At 34.0% G+C, this 24,935-nt stretch overlaps 2 protein-coding genes across 2 annotated transcripts; one reads left to right on the forward strand and one right to left on the reverse strand.

The window, feature by feature from the left end:
- The first annotated feature begins 3,841 nt into the window (after positions 1-3,841).
- On the forward strand, positions 3,842-6,518 carry LOC145051459 (protein RGF1 INDUCIBLE TRANSCRIPTION FACTOR 1-like). Its single transcript, XM_078999433.1, has 4 exons — positions 3,842-3,933; positions 4,067-4,312; positions 4,454-4,594; positions 5,916-6,518. Exons 1-4 carry the CDS (start codon positions 3,931-3,933, stop codon positions 6,261-6,263), a joined length of 738 nt encoding a protein of 245 aa, XP_078855559.1. The 5' UTR covers positions 3,842-3,930; the 3' UTR covers positions 6,264-6,518.
- Positions 6,519-9,642: 3,124 nt separating this feature from the next.
- LOC145050198 (uncharacterized) lies at positions 9,643-12,603 on the reverse strand. The gene is made up of 3 exons (XM_078998487.1): positions 12,504-12,603; positions 11,508-12,293; positions 9,643-10,007 (listed from the first exon to the last, which is right to left on the reverse strand). Exons 1-3 carry the CDS (start codon positions 12,601-12,603, stop codon positions 9,643-9,645), a joined length of 1,251 nt encoding a protein of 416 aa, XP_078854613.1.
- Between the last annotated feature and the right edge of the window lie 12,332 nt (positions 12,604-24,935).

The raw sequence follows: 24,935 nt of genomic DNA on the forward strand, positions 1-24,935 counted from the left end.
ATCTGTTTCAATGTTGTTATTCAACCTAATTAGCCATTAGAAGTCTTGGATTCAAAGCATGTTTAATTAGAAAGTCTAGATCCAAGCATTAGGGTTTTGCATGCGCACATAGGAAAGTTCTTATGGCTAAAACCCATCACAACAACCATACATAGATCTAGGTGCAAAAAGGGTCCAGGAACTAGTTTATTACCTCCAAATGCTCAGAATGAACTCACAATCCCATATCTATAGTCCCTTCTTGCTCTTCCAAGTTCCTTCTTCCTTCTCCAAGCTTTAATGCACCTTCCAAGGAAACAAATGGCTCAAATAGAGGATATGGCGGCTAGGGTTTAATGTTCTGGGTGAAAGAGGCAGTAAAGGAACCCTAGGGGAGAGAACGGGGCACTTAAATAGGCTCCAAGTCCCGAATTTAGGGTTTTCCTCGCACAGACCAGACTCGCCGAGTCCACTTGGCCGACTCGCCGAGTAGGTCACTTACACCTCGACCCGGATCCCGCTCGGACTCGCTGAGTTCCTCCTTGGGCTCGTCGAGTCGCCCCTAAAAATTAGGGTTTTCTTTCCTTTCTTGTCCTTCAAAACTTTGGGTGTTACATCTGTAATGTGTGATAATTTATATATGTATTAAGCTGTGAAGGAGCTAATTATACACTGAAATATGAGATTATAGTTGTCACATATTAATATAATAAATTTACAATTTAATACACAAAAATTCCTCCAGATATGAACATATAGATATGAGTTTTAAGTTTTAAAATATGGCTTTGAATATATAATTTTTGTGTATTAATCTGTGAATTTATTGTATCAAGCTGTGAATTTTGTGTATTAAACTGTAATTGACTATATTAAGATGTGATTTTTTTTATGAATTTTGTGTTTACCTCTGAAATATGTGATAAAAAAAGAAGCATTATACACAATATTAAGCTGTGAGTTGACTACATTTTGCTGTGATTTTTTTATAAATTTTGTGTTAAAATATGAATGATTTATGTATGAGTTTTTGTATATATATATATATATATATATATATATATATATATATATATATATATATATATATATTGTGTTGTATACTTATGTAACAATGCTTTAGTTTTTATAATTGTTTTGTATTAAATTCAAATTGAGTAAATTAATAGGTTTATTAAACTATGATTGAAGTATTTAAGTTGTTATTGCATTACCTTTATATGCAAATCTGATTTTAAGGAAGAATAATTGTGATGCTAGCACATGTGGTTCGTGGCGGTGTGTGGTGGTTGAGGTTGGGTTTGACAATTCTCTAAATTTATGAATTAGTGTAAATTTGATTGTATTAAGTTGTGAGTTTTGTGTAGTAAAGTGTAAATGGACTGTATAAATTTGTGTTTTATATAAATTTTTTGTTAAAATACTATGAATGAATGCATGAATGGAAATATTAAACTAAAAAAATTTACAATTTTACCTTTTTCTTACCAAAAAGACAAAAATTTGGATTTTAACATATTTAGTATTATTCACAATATATATTTACTTATGAAATGAAGGTTCTTAGGGTTCTTAGTCTTTTATGGTTCTCATTTGAACCACTTATATATATATATATATATATATATATATATATATATATATATATATATATATATATACTAGGCGAATGTCCGCGCATTGCGAAGAAACACCTATATAGTTGAAGTATTTACAAATATATGATTTTTTGAATATAACAATAACGTTGTTGTTAAAGTTGATATAATAATTTGTATATACTAAATTGATATAGTATATTGATTGTTTTGAATTATATGATAATATATACATTTATTATAACTTCATAATCTTAATCGTTTGAATGACTTTTACCCGCGAGTTACACTTGAATAAAATTAAATATAATATATGATTTGATGTTGTTTATAGTTGTTTTTATTGTTAATTAATTTGTTAAAATTTATTTGCTTAATGTTTTAATTTCTATCATTATAATTATTTAAAACATCAAACATTATTTTTTGATTTTAAAGGTAACAATATAATCATATATATAGAGTTATTTTAACTATTGTTATTATAAGTTATTTTAAGCTACTTATTTGAAAATTTTTAACGATTATATAAATATATTTAGGAAATATTTTAGTTAAACTGATATTACAATTTAGTTTTTTGCATTTATCACTATAATTTATCACTTTTAACTATTTACAAAATATTATTTGGTTTTTTTAGTCCAACTGAAATTTATTTTTAAGTTGACACTGTAATGTTATATTTAAATTAACAATTTAAGTATTTTGTCCAAACCGTTTAAAAATTGTAGCTTTAAACTGATAATGGTTAAATGCAACAACATTTTAAATTTAATAAATTAAATATAATATGTTAAAATTTAAAGACATAATTTTATAAATAGAAGTAAAGATATTATTTTAAAATTGAAATTTAGTCTATTTATGATTACACTTTAGGTTTGATATTTATTTAACCTTATTAACCAACTTACAATTATTATTAGAAAGACACTACAATTTATCACTTTTAACTATTTATAAAATAATCTATGGGTTGTTTAAGTTAAATAAAATTTACATTTAGGTTGAGCCTATAATGTTATATTTTAATTAATAATTTAAATATTTTATACAAATTGTTCAAAAATTATACCTTTAAAATGATAATGGTTACATCCAACAAAATATTAAAACTAATAAATTAAGTATAATATGTTAAAAGTTAAAAAATATAATTTTATAAGTAGATTAAAGATATTATTTTAATAATGAAATTTAGTTTATATATGAATACACTTTAGATTTGATATTTATTTAACCTAACTACCAAATTATAATTATTATTATAAAGAAATTGAAAAGTCATGGGAGTTTCAAATTAATGTGGTGAAAGAAAAAAAGAATGAGGGTTTCAAATGCATGAAATTCAAGAAAAAATGCTAGCTTTATATATATATATATATATATATATATATATATATATATATATATATATATATATATATATATATATATATATATATATATATATATATATATATATATGAGAGAGAGAGAGAGACCGCTCGTAATCCAAGGCGACTACATTAATTTATATTAACCTAAAAGACTAGTTCAAGAAACGAAGCCAATATCGTGAAGCATGGGAACAATACCCACGTTCTCGCTCTCATATTTTACTCTTTCACTTAATTACTTTGCAAATCAAGTTAAGGGGTTTCCTTACCGCCACCGTAAAATTAACTAGAACAAGACTTTTGCATGTAGCTAATTTTGTTTCGGTTAAACTCAAATTTTACTCAACTGGGTAGTCATATTTATATATTTTTTGAACAGCAATATGAAAACGTAATAATTAATGATTATTTTATTAGTATACTTTCTTGTTGGGCGCACATACAACGTTAGCTAGATATGAAAGTTTTCTATTTTTTCTTAATGGTTTCTAAGCTTTTGGTGATTCTTATTTGAACAATTCCCCATATACATACATGTATGTATTTGCACATTTGAATATTTTGAAAATATATACAAATTACTTTTCACACATTGTCTATATTTCGAAAAAAAAAAACATAATTTATTGGAACTAGCACAACATATGTATACATTTTATTCAACAAAACTAATTTATTTAAGCGTTTTAGAGGTGAATAAATATCTTTTAACAGAAATTTTTAGAAAAAAAGTATTCTTGTTATGGTGAAATTATGCGTTTGTAAAAGATATCTTGAATTGAATATATATATATATATATATATATATATATATATATATATATATATATATATATATATATATATATATATATATATATATATACCCCACACACACTTCCTGTAATAAATACTCATCCTCTTATCACTTCTTTCTTTTGCTCAACACTATTCTTCGTATAACTATTGCTAGAACTACAGTTTATGTGATCATGGTATAAAGATATAGAAGTAGTTATATATATAAAAGTTTACTCAATTCCTATTATTTTTAATTGCTTATGTGTTTCTATCTTTTTTCATTATTGAAAGTTTGTATGAGTTGTGTATTATACTCTATGATTGCAGGAAAATCGCAAGCCGGCTTGGTTAGAAGCTCTCTACGTGCAGAAATTCTTCACAGCATGTTCAACTCATGAACACTTAAAAAAGAACGAGAAGAATATATGTTGTTTGGATTGTTGCATCAGTATCTGCCCACACTGTGTTCACTTTCATCGATTACATAGGCTTCTTCAAGTTCGTCGTTATGTATATCATGATGTGGTAAGGCTGGAAGAATTAGAGCGACTTATTGACTGCTCAAATGTTCAGGTATAATTCGAAAAAAAAAAAAAAAAAAACCCAAAACATATTAATTGAGAATTGAGCTTTCTAAGCTAAATTAAATTAATTAGAAGGGTTTACATCATAATTCAATCCAATATTTGTTAATTTGGCTCCTAATTTTTTTAGGCTTATACCATCAATAGTGCAAAAGTGGTGTTTATCAAGATGAGACCTCAAAACAGGCAACTTAAGGGCTCTGGGAATTTTTGTACTTCTTGTGATAGGTGCCTTCAAGAACCTTTCATCCATTGCTCTCTAGGGTGTAAGGTAATTTAGCTCCTATTTCCTCTATTTTAACTAAAATAGCATGCACAATTTTCATGATTCCAAACTCGAACAAATTTGACGGGAATCATTATTTTCTGATTTATTGTCATGAAAGAAGTTGATGGCCGTTAAAAATATGAAAGGAAGTTGATGGAACAGAAAATATTAATGATAAGTAGGAAGAAAATTGGACAATTAATGCTCTATTATTACAATTCTTTGATTCCGTATGGCTGTAGTTACTAAACGTTTCAAGTATATAATTTTTATTTTTTAATATGCACAATCTTTTTTGAACGTTGGATTTTGTTAAAAGTTACTTGCGAGATGCTAGAAGGAGGCAAAAGAAGCTGTTACCCTAATGGTAGAATTTAGATTTTGTACGTTAATTAAACCTTTAGATATTCTAGAATTCATCGATTATCAAAACTAAAAATTTTTCTAACTGGAATTATCCAGAATTTAATAGAACATATCATAATTAACCTTCACTATTTGCCTAGTCGGCATTGGAAAATAGTAAGCGCAATAACATCAAAATAATCCAATTCAAACATAAAAATCAACAATAAGATAACATAAATTAAATGTTGATGCATAATTAATCATACAAAAAACCATAAACTTTGACAAACAAAGATTAATATCACGTCAAAATTGAAACATTAACATGACACGGTTTGAGGTCCTGTTTTTTATACTAAAGACAAACAGAACATAAACACAAAACTGATTCAAATTTTAAAAAAAGAAAATTCTCGGTTTTGTTTCGTGTCATATATTTCTGTTGTGGGTTGTCATCAATAATCCCAATAATTTTACAAAAGATAATTAACATTGAGTTTTGACGATTACTCTATTATGCTAAGCTCAATAGTAAATGCATCCCTCGTTTTTATATGAGTGTATTGATTTTATATGAGTGTATTGATATAACTTACTGACGAAGTTTTCATAGAACTTTGACTTAAAAAATATTTGTGGCAATGAACGTTGCAACGTACTAAAACTAATACTATAACATTTAATTTGGAAATAGAGAGCAATGAACTTTGCAACGTACTAAAACTAATACTATAACATTATCAAAACTTAAAATTTTGATCATGGGTGTTGTGAATTGACAATTAACTTTGACATGGGATGTGTATTGTCTTTGTTTATATCAAATATTTAAAGGTAAACTCTAGCTCCAAATTGGAACATATACTAGCGATCTTACGAAGGCAAGAAAAGACGTTATAGGAAAATAAATCTGACTGTATAATTTCATCTTGCAAATTGAACTATATATGAACTTAATTGAATTTGAATGTTTTAGGTGGACTTTGTGCTTAAACATTATAGAGACCTCACACCATTCTTAAGGGTATGCAATTCCTTACAACTAGGTCCAGATTTCTTCATTCCAAATGACAATGGAGATGATGATATGACAAATGAAACGCCTCATTCGACCATCATGGATTATGATGACCCGATGAGCTCATGCTCAGGTTCATCGAGTTCAGAAAACATCAGCGTGATGTGCACCAAATTTGTTAGAAAAAAGAGAAGTGGACTCTACATTTGTGGAAGAATATCATCAAATCCCGTTCATTCTGAAGAGGATATGGCCTCAAGCATAAGTAGAAGAAAGGGCATTCCCCAAAGATCACCTATGTGTTGAGACGTGAGAGAGCTCTAATAAACTGAGGTGCTTCCATTATTTATTTATTTTTCTGAAGTTTTGGAATATTATTTTTTAACTACTGTAGCGTCCAGTATCTCTATAATTAAGATGTTTTATGTTATAGTTTATTAATTACTTGGTCGGAGTAGGTTTTTGTCTTAATCACATCACGTGATTCCCAATTCCAATCCATGGTATTGTACATTTTTCTAAGAATTTCTCCATATTTTAATGATGATTATGATTATAAAACTGAAACTTGCATACAATCGAGGCCCTTGTTGTTCTATTAATAAACTTTTTCCCATAATACATATAACAATTTCTTCATTTCCGTACATGCTCAATTATAAATAAATAAAAGGTTTATTTTATTATTATTATTATTATTATTATTATTATTATTATTATTATTATTATTATTATTTTGTAAAATACACATATGGCAAAAACAAATAAAACCCATATTATCATGAATCTATTCAAATTTGGTAGTTAAAATTGATTGAATAATTAAGACGACTTCACACGGGACAGTACTTCGTAAGTGCGGCTTTAATTCCCAATTCCAATGCATGGCTTCTTTATTCCAAGTGATTTTTTAAATTAATACAGGTAAGATCATAATAGGCACAACATGTGGGTTTCATTCTTAATTAATCTTGATTAACCATGTTATTGTATATGGTCATCAAAAAATATGACCTCCATATATACCATATTATATATATAAGGCTTTTGGAAGTGGTGACTCATTTCCACCTAGGAGTGGTACATTTTCACCTTAATTACAAAAGGAATAGGGAGAATACAAAGAAGTGGCAAGAATGGAAGAAAAGTGGAATGAGAGAGTAGGCATAAACATGCCGAGGTCGACATTCAGTGAGAGAAGGTGTTTGTGTGGCACATTACTAGAAAGGCCCCTTATGTCCGACAAATATTACGAATGGAAATTTATGTCGGAAAATATCAATAGGATTCTAACGGATTTATGACCAAATAGGAAATTCTAAATTACTAACACAATATTAATACCAACCGATTATCATGTCATAGCAAATCTATCGGAACTACCGATGGATATTTAATGAAATAATAATGTTTTTTTAGAAGTTCTCGGTTTTCATTCGGTAATTACCGATGAATCAAAAAATTTATTTCCAAATTTACATTATAAATAATAAGAAGAATTAATAAGAAAATAATTATTTACCACTACTTTAGTTTTTCATCTTATTATTAATTACAATTTATTAAAATTATTAATATTATTATTTTTATTATTACTCTTATTATGTACAGTTATCTTTATACTTAATAAGAAAATAGTTATGTACCAAATAATTTAATTCTTGATAATATTATTAATTACTATTGCTTTAAATAACAATAACCATTATTATTATTATTATTATTATTATTATTATTATTATTGTTATTACTACGTGTAATTATCTTTATAGTTAATCAAAAAATAATTATTTAACAGTAATTCAATTTTATTACTTGTTAATAATTACTATCTATTTTAAATATAAGTATAAGTATTGTTACAATTATTATTATCTTTATTATTGAACCTACAGATACATATGTGTGATCACTGGTATTTCATCAATTAGATACACATATAAAATAATAATAATAATAATAATAATAATAATAATAATAATAATTTTTGTAACCGATATATATTAAATAAAAAAGCGGACAGCCTAGCAAGGGGCTAGGCAGCAACCGACTGGAAAGAGTACAAGAAAAGAAACAAAATAGCCCTTTCAAATGCAAGAGAAAGGGCGGTCCAATCAATCCAATTACAGACTCTGTTTTTTCTCATATGTTTAAACCATAAATACACTAATGATTTAATTATATCCACCACTCTTTCTGGAAATGTTTTTATGTTGTTGAACACCCTGTCATTAAGAGCTATCTATGTACACCAAAACATGCCAAAGCAAATGCTGATTAACATCCTCCTTCTCTTCGGACAAGTTCCCCAACTAAAGGCAAAATCCAGAATCTCAGAAACACACGAGAAACTAGAATGTTGGATTCCACACCATCTGAACACCTGATCCAGTATAGAACACGCAGCAGGACATCTACATAATAAGTGATCGGTGGTCTCATCCATTACACCACAGTAGCTGCAATTCTTATCCATACTGCTAATTCCCCGTCTGTGAAGATTAACTATTGTAGGGATCCGATCTAAGTTTGCACGCCAAGCAAAACATGATACTTTCAGGGGAACAACTTTATTCCAATGGAAATGACCCCAGATGGTAGAGGAGATTGAATTATCGATCGCCTGCGTCATGCTCACCACTATGTATCGCCCTCCATTTGCCAAATCAGACACCCAAGTAGCCTCCTTTGAGCTTACACCTTTTCTTACAACAACATTAAAAGGAATATTGTGCTTGACCAGATCGAGTTTTATCTTAGCAATAGAGCACCAGACACCTGACCTTGATCTACTAGCAAGAAAGTCGTCTGTTTGGTTTTCAAGCCTATGAATAACTCGAATCACCTTGACCCATAAGGAGTTTGGTTATGTTTTTAGCCGCCACCTCCATTTACAACATAAGGCAATGTTGAATGCTTTTAAGGAGCCAACATCAAGACCTCCCATCTCCTCCGCAACTGTTACCTTGTCCCAGCCCACCCAACGAATTTTCCTCAAGTTCTTCGTGCCACCCCATAAGAACAGTCTTCTAATCCTTTCCAATTCATTAAGAATTGCACCTGGAGCTACAAAAAGAGAAAAATAATATGAAGGTAAGAGTGATAGCACCGACTTGATAAGAGTAAGTCTCCCTCCAAAAGACAGGTTTCTTGCTTTCCAATCTGATAACTTTGCATTGAATCGGTCTACGATCAGACTCCAATGTTTCTTTAACTTCATGTTAGCACCCACTGGCACCCCCAAGTATGTAAACGGGAGGGTAGATTGCTCACACCCAAGAAGACGCACCCATCTATTTACTTGTAGCTGCGATGCACCAATGTCGAAAACCCGAGATTTGTTGAAATTTACTTTTAGCCCCGAAGAAGCATGAAAGAAACGAAGGATGCGAGCCAGGTTACTTATATTTGCCTTTGACCATTCACCAATGAAGAGCCCATCGTCGGCATAAAAGAGATGAGATATACAAGGGCAGTTTTCATGGAGGTTCACACCTTTGAAGATGACTTTCTCACATGCTTCGTTCAACACCACATTTAGCCCTTCCATAACAATAATGAAGAGGAAAGGTGACAGGGGGTCGCCTTGCCTTACACCTTTCATGATTTTAAACTGTTCCGTGGGATTCCCATTGACCAAGACTGAGGCTTTAGCAGTAGATAAACAACTGTGAATCCATGATCGTTACTTCATCCTGAAACCCATTTGATCTAGTGCCGAATCGATGTAGTCCCAGTTGATGGAATCGAAGGCTTTATCAAAGTCAACTTTGAACAGCAGAATTTGCTTCTTCAATTTCTTTGCCCAGGAACACACCTCATTGATAATGAGAGGCCCATCAAGGATGTTTCTCCCAGCCACATATGCTGACTGAGCCTCTCCTATGGTAGCACCAACCACTTGCTTTAACCTTGTCGCCAAGAGTTTAGAAACGATCTTATAGAGGCATCCGATCAAACTAATGGGTCTATAATCGTTCATCTTCAGGGGATCCTTGGTTTTTGGGACCAAATAAATAAACAAACTGTTACAACCTGGAGATAGTGCACCTACATGTTCGAAGTGTTTCACATAATTAATTATATTCGCCTCAAGGAGGTCCCAATGGGATTTAATGTATTTAAAAGTAGGCCTGGCAATCGTGTCGTGTTCGGGTTGGCGTGTTGCTGGTTGGCGGGTCAAAATATGCCAACCCAAACACGACCCATTTAAATATACAGGTCACGGGTTGGTGGGTTTGGAACATAAACCAATATATGACCCGCCAACCCATTTATTTATACGGGTTCACAGGTTGGCGGGTTCGTGGGTCCAAATTGTAGACATTTAAGTATTAAACATCCAAATGAAAATTAAAAGCATTTATAGAAACATGCTACAGACTTAGCCTTATAGGTTACGACTTACGACCTTAGACCATCCACTACGAGTTAAAATGTCAAAACAGTCAAATGATCTATGAATCAATGGTATATATTATATAATACTTATTAAATATTAATAGTTGATACATAAATACATTTAAAAATAAAATAATTTTTTTATTAAGAATATAAACGTGTTGGCGGGTCAACCCATTTATTTTTTAAGAAACCCATATATGACCCGTTTAATAAACAGGTTGGTGGGTTGGCGGGTTAGCGGGTTGGCGGGTTGAAAAACTCAACCCAAACCCATTTATTTCGTATCGTGTCGCGGGTCGTGTCGAGAATTGTCAGCCCTATTTAAAAGTAAATCCATCGGGCCCTGGTGCTTTGTTACTAGCGCAGGCCCACACAGCAGCTTTGATTTCTTTAGGAGAAAATGGAGATTCAAGGAATTGAGCATCAGCAAGAGATAGTCGTACAAACCGACTGCTTGAAAGTTTGGGACAGGAAGGATGCTTTCCATGGAATTTAGAACTAAAGAAACAAAAGGCATCCAATTTAATTACATCCGGGTTGGTAGACCAGCGCCCGTTAATCATCAGTCCTGTAATTAGATTTTTCCTGTTTTTATTAATAACATATGCGTGGAAGAATTTTGTGTTTTCGTCCTCATCCACAGCCCATCTAATAAGACATTTCTGCATTTGGAGTTGGTGTGGCATTACAGGTGAGCATGAGTCCATACAAACAATCAATGACTTGATAAACTTTGCAAGCAAATGGGGGAGGAATAAGAGGAAACGGAAACGGTTCGTTGCAATTTGCTATGACATGATTTGGAACTTATGGAGACTTAGAAACAAAAGACTATTCCACTGCGAGAGTATTTCAGTTCATAATGGTTTGGAATACATTAAGGCTATGACTTTTTTTTGGGTTAAACATTGGAGTAATAAGGGTATGTGTAGTTGGGAGGAATGGAGGATATCTCCATTTTATGACTTGTAACTTTGCATTTACTTGTACGTTTCTTACTTGGTCCCTCTTCTAGCTCCTTGCTAGGAGTGGGTTCCTTTCTTTAATAATATATTTGCCATTTCCAAAAAAAAAAAAAAAGAGATTTCTGCTTTAGATCCTTAACTAATGCCCTTTCCAAATCTCCGATTTTCTGGAATCCCTTGCCAATTTCAGCCTCAGTTAAAGGCCTAGTCTCGGCCAAAGTATCCAGTTCCCACACTTTATTTTTAATTTGATTAAGATTCTCCTGTCCTTTCCCAAATTCCTTCCTTCTCCATTCTTTGATTTCATTTTTCAAGTGCCTGAGTTTGGCGGCAAAGAAAGAGTCTGGACTCCCGATCGAACCCTTGAAGTTGGCACAAGCTGAGGTAATTACTTGTTTGAAACCATCTCTATCCATCCAAGAATTAAAAAATCTAAAAGGTAATGGACCAAAATTCACCATAACCGAGGAAAGTAGGACCAGAGAATGATCAGATAATTCCTTGTCTAAAGCTATCACGGATAAGGAGGGAAACGAATCAATGAAGTTTGAGCAACAAAGAAAACGGTCCAGTTTGCTAAGTTTCGGTACCCTCGGATAAGAGTATGTAAACTTATAGCCTCCCATTTTTAGATCAATAAGGCCCGCCTCAGCAATGAAGTTATTGAATCCTGCTGCTGTGATTGGACAAAATTGAGAAAATAATCTTTCATCAGGTCTGCGGACTGCATTGAAGTCCCCAAGGAAAACCCAAGCTCCAACTTTGCTGTTTTTGATAGTAATCAAGTCATCCCGTAATTTAGCTTTACCAGAGACCTGCTGAGGACCATAAATATTAGCAAAATTAATCAGGATTGAAACGTCGGCCCAACACCCTGAAACAATAAGAAAGTATCGAGATTTGACAATCTCAACGACTGAGAAGAGCTTCTTATCCCATATACTTAGGAGGCCCCCCAATCTTCCAACTGTAAGCATAAATATTGTAACAAAATAAATAGTTTTATATATTTTTAGTATGATTGTTAGGCTTGGTAATCAAGCATTTATACCCTGTAATTAAGGCAGGATCTTTGCCTTATAATTGAGGGTATTTACTTTTTTACCCTTGTAATTAATCTGTATATATTCTGCAGTATATTGATTGAGACAATCAAGTTGGGGGTTTTACTCTTCACTGTTATTGTTCTTCTTCTCCATACGCTTTCTGTATTGTCTTCTCTCCCTTATATAGTCTTTCATGGTATCAGAGCTGGTCATGGATTCTGAATCAACCATGACTAACGATTCTGGTTCATCAGGAATGACTAATTCCCAATCTCTTCCCGTTTTCTACAACCCTAATGCCATCATGGCTCACACTCATCTTACCAAAGAGAATTATGTAAACTGGAGTACCCTATTCAAAACACTTCTACGAGCCCACCAACTATTATTTGTTATTGACCCAAACCCACCCCCAAAAACCCTTGCTGATGGTAAAGAGAACCCTGATCACCACAAATGGAAGAATGCAACCGACCTGATCTGCTGCTGGATAAAAGGCACTGTTACCCCTGCCATCCAACCTTACCTAAACTTGTGTGACACTACACCTGCAGCGTGGAGTGTTCTAGCAAAGCGTTTTGGCTCCACATCGGCTATCCAAATTGAAAACTTACAGGACCGTCTCCACAACCTGAAGAAACCAACTGACCTCTCGGTTTCAGATTATCTTCTTCAAGCCAAAACTATATCAGATTCCCTCACTGCTGCAGCAAAACCTCTTGAAGACTGTGAACTTATTCAACGCATTCTTGGTGGTCTCGGTGCTGAGCTCAAAGAATTTCTCACCTCTATGTCCTCATCACATATCCGACAGTCACTTAATCTTGATGAACTGACGGAATTGCTTCTTAAAGAAGAAATGTTACAACAAAAATTTATAATTCCGGTTGAGCAGACTACAGCCCTAGTTGCAACTAAAACCTCCCCTTCTTAACCTCAGTCATCATCTCGTCCCAATAACAGTGGGAATGGTAATAGGGGGAGCCATGGTCGTCGTAACCCTAATCCTGGTAGAGGCGGCAATCAGGGAAGAAATAATTGGGTTGGACAACAATGAAGCAATAGTTATAGACGAAATTATAGAGGTGGACGGTGGTGGTCGCACAAGAGGATCATTCAGAGGAGGAAGTTCTCATGGCCGGGGAATTTTACCCACTCCATCTCACCAGGGGCACTTTCCTGACTTCGATTCTCATTGCCAACTTTGCTACCAGTATGGTCATGATGCGAGAGTTTGTGCACAACGTAACAATGCTGCATACTTCTCACATTCTGAACCTTATGTCTTGGACTCGGGTGCTACAAACCACATGACACCGGATCCCTCTAGCCTGTCCGATTATTCTCATTATACAGGTAAAAATTCAGTGATTTTTGGTAATGGCACAAGCTTACCTATCTCTCGTATTGGTAAATCTGCTTTCCTTCATAAGAATCGTTTCTTTAAATTGAATAATGTTTTGTTTATTCCAAATTTGCACAAACCTCTATTGTCCATTCGCCAATTTTCTAAAGATAACAATTGTTTCTTTAAGCTTGACTGGTGTGGTTTTTGTGTTAAGGACATTCAAACGCGGGAGATTCTTCTTTCTGGTCATAGTTTTGGAGGTCTATATCAGCTGTCATTCAATCCAAATACACCTCACAGTCCAGTTGCTCTCTTAGGCGAACGGTCAACTCCCAACACCTGGCATGATCGCTTAGGACATCCCTCTTCTAATATTCTTAAAGTTCTTTGTAGCAAGTTTAATTTACCAATAAATGGCAAACTTTCAGAAACACAGTGTTGTCATGTATGTCCCATGGGAAAATCAACTAAACTAGCTTTTGTTCCTAGAAATTTTAATGCTTCTCATCCTCTTGAATTGCTTCACCTTGATGTTTGGGGCCCTTCCCCGGTTCTTTCTATGAATGGTCATCGTTTTTACTTATCAATAATTGATGATTTCTCTCGCTATGTGTGGCTTTTTCCATTGTTCCATAAATCTGATGTTACTAATGTTTTTGCCACTTTTAAAACACAAATTGAGAATCAGCTATCTAGAAAAATCACAGCTGTTCATTCTATTAAGACTATACAAACCGATGGTGGTGGTGAATTCACTAGTAGGCAATTTAAAGCTTCTTTGTCAAAATGGGGAATTAAACATCAAATCACTTGTCCCTATACACCTCAACAAAATGGTGTAGTGGAATGAAAACATAGACACATAGTCCAAATGGGTATGTGTCTTATGACAAAATCACACGTTCCATTTAAGTTTTGGCTCGAAGCATTTAGCATTGCTGTGTACCTCATCAACAGACTCCCAATGCGTCAATTAGATTTTTTCTCCCCCTATCAAAAACTTCTCTTGCGTGACCCTGATTATCGCTTTCTCAAAGTCTTTGGATGTTCATGCTTTCCTTACATTCAACTGTATAATTCTCACAAGCTTATGCCAAAATCAACTCACTGTATTTTTCTTGGCTGTGATAATACTCGCAAGGGCTATAGATGTTTGGACTTAAAAAATGGTCGTGTTTATATTTCACGACATGTTGTTTTTGATGAATTGGATTTTCCTTTGAGAAATAAAAGTGCAGGGTCTGTACCTGGTCAAACACAGCAATAACTGCGGGCCAACCATATGGCTGAAGATATGCAACACTCGTTTTCAACCTCACCTGCAACCTCACAACCCAACGTTGCAACAACCCAAAACTCTACAGAAATCCACCATCCAATTATTGGTAATCAAGCATTTATGCCCTGTAATTAAGGCAGAATCTTTGCCTTATAATTGAGGGTATTTCCTTTTTTACCCTTGTAATTACTCTCTATATATTCTGCAGTATATTGATTGAGACAATCAAGTTGGGGGTTTTACTCTTCACTGTTATTGTTCTTCTTCTCCATACGCTTTCTGTATCGTCTTCTCTCCCCTGTATAGTCTTTCACCAACTGCATTAACTCATGCATGCTCAAACTCATTGGAACGCTAACACCTAACAACATCAATTACCTCAGCGATTGACATTTGGGTCTCTTGAATTCCAAAAAACGAGATTTTATATCTGTACTTAAGTGCTTGAATCCAATTCACCTTGTGGTCTTCCCCTAGACCTCGCACATTTAAAGTGATGCAATTCATTATAAGCCCAAGCCCTCTCCAGACTCACCCATGAACTCATTGAGGATTGGATCATCTGAACTGATCTTGAAACCTACTTTTTTTTTCCAATTTCAACTGTTAGTTCCTTTTGTTTAGAATAGGAGAAATAGTAGATGATTGAATCCTCCTGAGGCGTTAAAATAACTAAAACATTTAGGTCAATGAGAGAAAATGTGTGGGGATAGCAGCAAAATTGTAGGTAGAAATAGGGAAATTTTGAGATGTCTGATTCCTTGGAGGGGAGATCACACGACGTCTCTTCCTGAATAAGTTGCCATTCTCTTTTGGGGAGACAGGCCTTGAATCACCTGTTGTTGCAGAAAAATTAGCTCCATTTGGCCTAGTAGATAGGAGTGGCCCAAAACAACCATTCTCTACTAGAGATTCAATAACCCATTATGCGCATTAGGCGATGCAAGACAAGTACCTAGGTGGGTCTCCATTCCAACATTTAAATTATCATCGTCCATATTAATTACATTAAATTTTTGTGCCTGCGAATTGAGGTCCCCATGCACCGATTCTTTCCCTGACCGTTTGTTCCCAAGAGCATCCGCGTCGCTTGATATTCTGTCGGAATTGTCACCAGACTGAAACAAGTTCGATTTTCTGGTGTCGACATCCTTCACTTCTGGAATTTGCTTACTAAGCTTCAATAGAAAGGGAAACGAGGCATAACCTCTTACATCATGTGTACTCTAAGGTTACGCCTAGCGTACCCTCATGATGCTAAAGATCCATTTTAAGTACTTAATACCTAAAGTCTAAATGTCCAATTCACATATCAAACCCTTGTGAAAGGTCTTAACAAATATAGTTCACAACTGTAAGTTTTTACTTGGCTTAATAGAGCCCAAATCCAAACCCTAACTTCTTAACTTCATTAAAAGGTCACAACTCATGAATAGATGAAATATACCCAATAGGATTCAATTTTATGACTTAATAACCCCAGAAATGGCTAAAAATGATGCCCAAAGGTTCTAGAATAAGTCCTACTCACAAGATCCAAATCGATAGGACCAAAAATTCCCAAACATAATGCAAATCTAGATCTAAACTAGGGATGAGCATTAGAACCGCCGGAACCGGAATTGGTAATAGGTCCGGTTACCGGTTCTCCATTTTTATGAAAAGCGGTCCCGGTTCTAAAAACCGGAACCGGTTTGACATTTTTTTCATTTTTTAAAATGCGTATAACTCGCTCATATGAAGTCAAAATTATTTGATTTTTTTTCCAACATGTAATTTGGAGTTTGTAATTCAATTTTGACGGTACAACCATATGTTTTTGTTAGATATGGAATCAGACACATGCCCCGAAAGAAAGCATATCGATGTTGCGTTTTTTTTATTTCAGCATTATTTTTTTGTTTTTTTGAATATGTCCCATTTTTTAAATGTGTATAACTCATTCATATGACGTCGGAATTATTTAATTTTTTTTCCAGCACATAATTTGATGTTTGTAGTTCATTTTAGACTATAAAAACACATATTTTGGTTAGATATTGAATCAGTTATAGACCCCGGAAGACAACATATCAGTGCTACGTTTTTTCTGTTTCGGCATTTTTTTTGGAATCTGTCACCGCTTTTAAAATGCACTTAACTCACTCATATGAAGTCGGAATTACTTGATTCTTTTTTCATCATGTAATTTAGTGTTTGTACTTCAATTTAGAATGTAAAAAATTATAATTTGGTTAAATATTGAATCATTTACAAGTTCTAGAAGATAGCATATAATCTATAGTATTTCAACCGGTTCTATTTTGAAAAATAACCAAAAAACCGGGATTAGAACCAGAACCGGCGCTAGAACCGGCGGTCCGGTTCCAAAGCTCATCCCTAATCTAAACTAATGAGCCATAAAGTTTAGAGCTTTATACCTCCAGTAGATGCTAGATGAAAAACCAAGTGTAGATCTAAAAGCTCCAAGCTTCCCAATACCTCTCCAATAGACTCCTTCACTATGAACCAAAACATAGAAGAATCACCATAAGAGAACAAAAACCTCACAAGGTGGCTTAGGTTTTGAAATGGTGCTTTGGGACATTGGGGGTTGGTGATGAGGGAGGCGTCAAGGGATTTATGGTCCTTAAATTGGTGTTCAACCCTAAATTTTAGGTTTTGGCGTCTGCATAGGATGCCCTGCATACTCCTTGTGTATGCCCAATGTATTCAATGTAATTCGCGTCCAATATAAGTGATGTATGCCCCACATACCCATCGGGTACAACAAATGTACTACCAACCCCCATTTTCATCTTAACTTCACACGACCATAACTTCTTCGTTCCAAATCCGTTTTCGACGTTCTTTATATGACTTGAAAGATATTGCGAAGCACCAAAATCATATCTAATGACTATTGACTTAAACAATATCGAATTAAGATTCCTAATTCATGCAAGAAGCCCATTCTATAACATTTCCCTTGTCTTCCCTTTGGGTCCAGCATATGAACCAAGGGCTAGACCTTAAAACCAATATTTTCAACCTTTAATAAGGCCCAAATTTACTTTCTCAAATCATAAATCCTTTAAATGATCGAATTCCTATCCATAAACTTGAATTTAGAAATGGCCCGAAATAGGGGATTACAAATCCCACCCACTTAAATGAGATTTCGTCCTAGAAATTTTTCCTTACTACTTGCACTGTCATACTAGTCGACCCTCTTATAATGCTGCTATTAGAGCCGATTCTTAGCATACAATCACACATGTTGGCGAAGAAATTAACCTTATCATTTTTTCCTCCACAATCGAAAGAAAACCCAACTGCTCTACCCTAACACTAGGAACCCTAAATAGTGTCTGTCTTCTCGAAAGATAAAATTATCACATACTACATCCATAAAATATTCCAATTCTCAATCCAAACCAAATGAAACTCTTCTGACCTTGAATTATATTGTTACCAAACATCCACATTTTCGATCTACTAAAGATCTCCCGGGTCCCGAGCTAACCTACCATTTAACCGATGTATTGGATTTTCCAATGATTTGTTGTAGCTGATAGCCTTTCACAAGATTGTACTACGAGGTTCCATCCAAGAGTCTATCTGACAAAAGTTACCCTTGCTTGTTCGCCAACATGGCTCCAACAGTCCTCAAGGGACGACATAACCGACCAACATACGAACATAAGAAAGTCCACTTCATTCTAGGTGAATGGTACCAGCCATATCATGGACTTACCAAATTCCCACAATCGCCTACGAATCTAGTGAATGCAATATCTACCTCGCAGTCTTACAACACTTCAATTACTGCCTACCGGCTTGGTGAACTCTATGACTACGTTATAGTCTTACAACACTTCCACAACTGCCTACCGACTTACTGAATGCTATGACTACCCCATAGTCTTACAACATTGCCATTACATCCTATCGGTATGGTGAATGCGATGGCTACCCCATAGTCTTACACACTTCCGATACTACCTACCGGCCTATTGAATCCCACAAGTACTCCATAGTCTTACAATAATTCCATAATTGCCTATCGGCCTAGTGAATGCTATGGATACCCTGCAGTCTTAAAAAATTTCCATAACTAAGATGGGCTCATCCCATGATCTGGTCACTACCCACAAGGATACTTAAGCATAGATCATTATAAGCCGAATTCCCCTAACCTACTAGACCCTAATCAGGTGTTTGGATCATGCCTTAGCCTTAAAACCTTAATAAGACAAGAATATCCAAAGAGGTTCTAACATAACCCTAAACATAAACCTAGTCACAAATTATTCCTACCCTACAATCACTGCTTCTTATCCTCCATTGAGATAAACCTTAACCTTTAGCCCTTGCTTCCCTAATTACAACTAGCCACTGACATTATCAATTTCATAGTTCTTTACTTATACCCCAACCTAATTGACTACTCACTTGTCCTTATTTATTGCATTCTATGTTGACCCACATTTGGAAATATTTCCATTAATTCCCTAACATTTTTTCCCTACTTGGGGTCAGCTACATTCTAGCAATCTTCATAACTATTCGAACTTCCTAAAAAACCTATGACTTCACCCATTTAATCCTTGACACCTGCCCTACGAATACCGTTCATAAGAGGAACCGTAGTCCTCAAGCACTTTCAAAAAGATTTTAATACACGACTGCTATCCTTAGTGATAAAACTCCAAGATTCCAACTTCCAACCACAACGTATAACAATATGGAACCTAACCATAAACCTTCTAAACTCAAACATTATCCCAATTGCAAGTAAATGAATAAATTCTTTATAATTACAACTTATAAAAAAAAGTCCTTAAAGTGAATAATGTAGTTTCGACACCCTAAATCGAAATTTAGAAGTCTACTACTCCATTCCTACGAAAAGATCGACGCACTTGAAGCCTCAATGACTGATACAACTACAACACCTTCGAACCATCCCAAGAGTTGAACAAGTCCACTAAAAAATGAACCACCCATACTAGAATTGATGGATCACAATAGTTCATATTCTATTAGTGATAAGAATCGATCCAATAACCTAACCAACCTTACAACCGACATTTAACCTGAACAACACAACACCTATGAACTCTATTAGTGTTGTCTCTGCATGGACAACTAACTATGACAAGATCCTTGCCTGGAAGTTTTTGATATGTGGAGCACACATACGCCCCTGAAAACGTGAATCTGACAACAACTCACCCTTTGCGTTATATTCAATACTTTATACCAATCAACCACAAAAGATCTCAACCTTCTCAAATTCTAAAATCCAATGGGACTATATTGTAACTTCCTTCGTCCCATTGTGCTAAACCACCAGATTTTAATTTGGCTGATGACCTTTGAAGTGGAACACTCATTCTTCCTCCACGTAGGGCTTGCCATTTTGTTTTTCGATGTCTTCCACATTAGATTCATAAATTGGTTCACTTGAATACCTCTACACATGGCTCTCAATATGCAAAATGGCATATGAAAATCCTTGAAATATCATAACTAAAATATCATAAGGAAATTATGATTCTTAGGTAGAGAATTAAGTTGACTGAACATAGCGTCTCGCAAACAATTGTATAATCACATACATAATTAATAATAACAACATCAATATGACGGAAATGAATACTATACATACATGTGATGTCACCTAATAGAACTCGGATCTCCCTTGTATGAAATTGAAACGCTCGACTCCTTACCACGGGCGCCCCAACACCCCCCTTTCGACCATCTAAAATCCTAAGAGTAGTTTCGGTTGATGCTCACACTGCTCTACCTGACAATCACCGATGACCGGCCTTCTTGTGGCTGAAGGATTTTGAGCATTCTAATATTCCTAAGGTGTACATGCAACCCTAAATACATTGGATCTATGTTTTCTCTATTATACATGCAAATAACCAATATTCCAAGGTTTTAATCCTAACTAGCATACTATGAAGCAAATATACTACAAAGCGTAGTTAAATGACATACCTTTTGATGGAACTTGAAATTTTGAACCTTTAAGAGCTTAGTGCCCCTGGTGTTGCACCTCATATGGAATCACACAAGACCAAAAACAACTTGGAATAACTTGAGAATAAGGATACTTAGGTTCACACTTGAAATTGACCCATTCTTGTTTTCTCACACACTAGTGTCAATTTCATGAACCAAAGACCTCTTTATATAGTGTGGAGGATTAGGGTTACATTCATGTAAACCCTAATACCCATGACCTTTCATTTCCATAGGATCAATGGGTCAAAAACTCCATGGACTATCCATGCAAGCTTAGCCCAACCTAAATGAACTTGACCCACCATATATATAAGAGTCCATATTTAATTAGTTCCTTTTTGATCAATAAATTAATTCTAAGTTAATTCTTGATCAATACTAATTAAATAATATGATTTCATATTAATATATTAGAACTTATAATATATTAATATAAATCACTAGTATCCTTTTTCTCATTTTGTCTATCTAATTATTCCGATGCCATGCAACACAAATGGACCATGCCAAATTGGGTCAAGTACATACGAGTTATAGTTAGGGACTTAGACACTAATCCAACAGTCTCCCACTTGGATAAGTCTAAAACACTTATTGCGTATGACTCCAAAACCCGACTAGCAATCGTAGCTCTTAAAGCCGTTGTCGAACTCTGACCTAGTCAATGACTTGTCCATTAGATAAGGGATCATATAGTCCTCTATTCTAGATATCATATGAAATGAGACATGGATTATAATCATTCTCCCTGTCCATTTGTTGTTTCCTGATTTCTGATTTATGACGACTGACTAATTAAACAAATCACATCAGTCCAGGCTTGGCCAAATACTTAGGGGTGTCATCACTAAATCATCGAGGGGCCCACAAATATCGCTTTTATCCCTCCAAGGGTAAAAGGAATGGATATACTTAGACTCATATACTTGTTCTGCTACTTTTTGAATCATACATAAAGGAACGTTTTATAACATCTAGTTACCAATGCATTTTCGTACAATCAATGTATAACCAACTCATAGTCAACAACTCATATCTCTAGGTTTGAAGAATATAAGATATTATTGTCTCATGATCACTCGTGATAAAATCCATGAACTAATTCAAATGAGCATGAGTTTAATCCAATACTCAGCACTTATGAGCATGCATGAATGTTGTAGCAACTCTCGCTATGTCCAACACCTTAGACATCTACAAGCCAACTTCATGAGATTCTTCCCTTAATACCTACTTCCAACGTACTATCAACTGTGGCTGGTTTGAATAACTTAGTCATTCGGGAAGAACGACCTAGTTATTGTGGAAGTCAAAACATGCAAAGTGAAACACAAGAATAATCGAATCCAATATGGTCTCAGAACATATGAATATAAATAAAACACCTTTTATTTATCACCATATTGATTACACAGTATTCATTGTATAATGTTTCAATTAGTCAACTTTATACTTGAATCAAAACAATAGTCATGCCATGCTCTAAGCATGCACACAATATTTGTCCAAACAATAGTTATGTCATACACCAAGTATGCACACTATGTTTGTCTATGATCTTTACTTTGTGGAATAGATCGATTGAACATAATTCCAATGATTCTCATTTCACAATCACAAATCCTTACTGCAAATGTAAGAATTTCAAATTCCTACCATTTACCGAAATCTGTTAGATTTTAAACTTATATGCACTGATCCTCTTGTAATGATTATGGACAAAGTCACAAAGACTTGTCAACATACATTACATAGTATTCCAACGAAGATCAATCCCATGGAAACGAAGTCTCACATTCAAAATACATTGATTGGAACATCCTTCTTGCATTAAGTTTTCTAATCTTACACAAATTTAATAACTTCCACCTATGGAGACATCTCCATATTCATATTTTGACTATCACTTCTAAACAAGAGTTGCCTATTTTCAGAATATGCCAATATAGTCCTTAAACAATTTACATTATTCTTCCAACTGTCCATGAGCAACCAATCTTTGGTAAACCTTAGATTGCCCTCGACAATGGCTTAATCATTTTAGTCATATCCAATTCTAGATTTTTCCCCTCTTAATTCCCCTGGCCTTTAGAAAATTTAGAAAGGATGAATATTATAGCACATATAATCGATCCTATATCAGAAGCATATGGGACACGATTCATGATGTCTCACATAAAGACATGATCCTAGATCAGTTTTTTTCCTAAAATATTTTTTATTTGCCATGTTTCCATAATTCGAATATGAAGAGGGATGTCGTTATCATAATCGAATTTTGAGAACGCAATATATATATATATATATATATATATATATATATATATATATATATGTGTGTGTGTGTGTGTATATATATATATATATATATATATATATATAAATATATATAATTTCCTTAAGTTGAGCCATTCCAACATAAAATTCATATATATATCCTTGACTAAAGATGATTAAAATCTAAATCTATGCTTTTTAGAATTGAAATGAAGTATAATTTCCTCTCCCTTAATTATAGGAAAACAAACTTTCTCAATTGACACTTTTGTTTTCTATAATTAATATTGCTAACTTGCAACACTTATCATAATTATCATTCTCCCACTGACATGATAATTATCAACATTATGCTCCCACTAGTTTTGACATTTACTAAAAATTAGCTGGACTTCTAGAAATCAATACTTTATTGACTTTCTTCCCAAAATTCAGACTTCTAATACGAGATGATTTGATTAAACTTTATCAAAATGATAAACCTTTCCTTAGATAGCACACATGTGTGTCTAAACGATTTTAGAACTATGAAAAGGGATAACATAATCATAGTCTCAATTTTTTAGACCTTTGACATTCCTCACAAGTTCATGTTAGTGTACCGGTTAACAATACATGCTCCACAAACGACTTACAGAAATGTAAATATCACCATTTCTATCTACTTAAAATCACTTAGTGAAAGTGTTTCCTCACCATCATTTTCATGAATAGGAGAGAACCCTTATGACACTTAGATTTTATGGTGTATGTGTTCCTATCCATGTGAATTTGTCAAAACCATAATCAAAAGACAAGATTAGTGACAAATCTGAACTCATATGGACTGAACTCGTGCAGTCTTAACTTCTTGCCACCTAGCAGCACAAGGGCTTGCCATTGCTTCCAAGTTGTTATGCAACCAATTGAGAACTCTCAGAACTCATATGCAAAGATAACTTTAACTAGAATGGGCACATAAATAGGAATATGTCAACATGATAGTTTATAAACCTCAATTCGTGATAAACTACATGTTTTATCCTTGATTAGATCTTGAAACTCTTTCAGGATATTTTAGACTCCCACTGTTCTCTTGACATATAAGACTCTCTTGCCAAGATCCATTCCTTGACAAACAAATATTCAAGAGATAGTGCAGATTCCTATCAAGACAAACACTTCACACAATTGGCCTTAGTTGGTCTTTGTTTTATCTAAAACATCACAGCTTACCAAAATTCAAATGTACAAGAGTAGAACACAGTTTACTCTTACATTTGACAAGTGTTAATAAACCTTCTTTAAGATCTGTCTCTCAAGTTACGATCTTGGAATATGACTCTAAGCTTTGTTTTGGAATGAAGTATGACTTATCTTCTTGATTTAACCATTTCAACAATTCATGACTCCTCTTCTTAGCCAAAAGAATGCACTAAGATTTCCTTAGAGGACTAATTATGATATGGTCTCACAGTCGTTAAGATGATCATAAAACATGATTCTAAAGTACTCTCCTATCTTTTTAGATTTGAGAAACTTTTATCTTCCTACTAAATTTGATTCTTCCGATTCGTTCTGCCATACATTGAAACTTTTACAATGCTTCAGAACTATACTTAAACTTGTAAGTATAACCATATTTACTAAACTCTACTA

Source organism: Lactuca serriola, chromosome 5 (genome assembly GCF_051521515.1).
Source record: "Lactuca serriola cultivar US96UC23 chromosome 5, Lser_US96UC23_V15, whole genome shotgun sequence".
In the NCBI taxonomy this organism is placed as follows: domain Eukaryota; kingdom Viridiplantae; phylum Streptophyta; class Magnoliopsida; order Asterales; family Asteraceae; genus Lactuca; species Lactuca serriola.

Coding starts and splice junctions, on each gene's coding strand:
- LOC145051459 (XM_078999433.1), top strand. Junction 4,313..4,453: donor TTGACTGCTCAAATGTTCAG/GTATAATTCGAA, acceptor TAATTTTTTTAG/GCTTATACCATCAATAGTGC. Junction 4,595..5,915: donor ATTGCTCTCTAGGGTGTAAG/GTAATTTAGCTC, acceptor TGAATGTTTTAG/GTGGACTTTGTGCTTAAACA.
- LOC145050198 (XM_078998487.1), bottom strand. CDS start 12,603: ATGGTTGATTCAGAATCCATGACCAGCTCTGATACCATGAAAGACTAT. Junction 12,294..12,503: donor GGAGAAGAAGAACAATAACA/GTGAAGAGTAAA, acceptor TTATGCTTACAG/TTGGAAGATTGGGGGGCCTC. Junction 10,008..11,507: donor TTTAACTGAGGCTGAAATTG/GCAAGGGATTCC, acceptor TCGAACATGTAG/GTGCACTATCTCCAGGTTGT.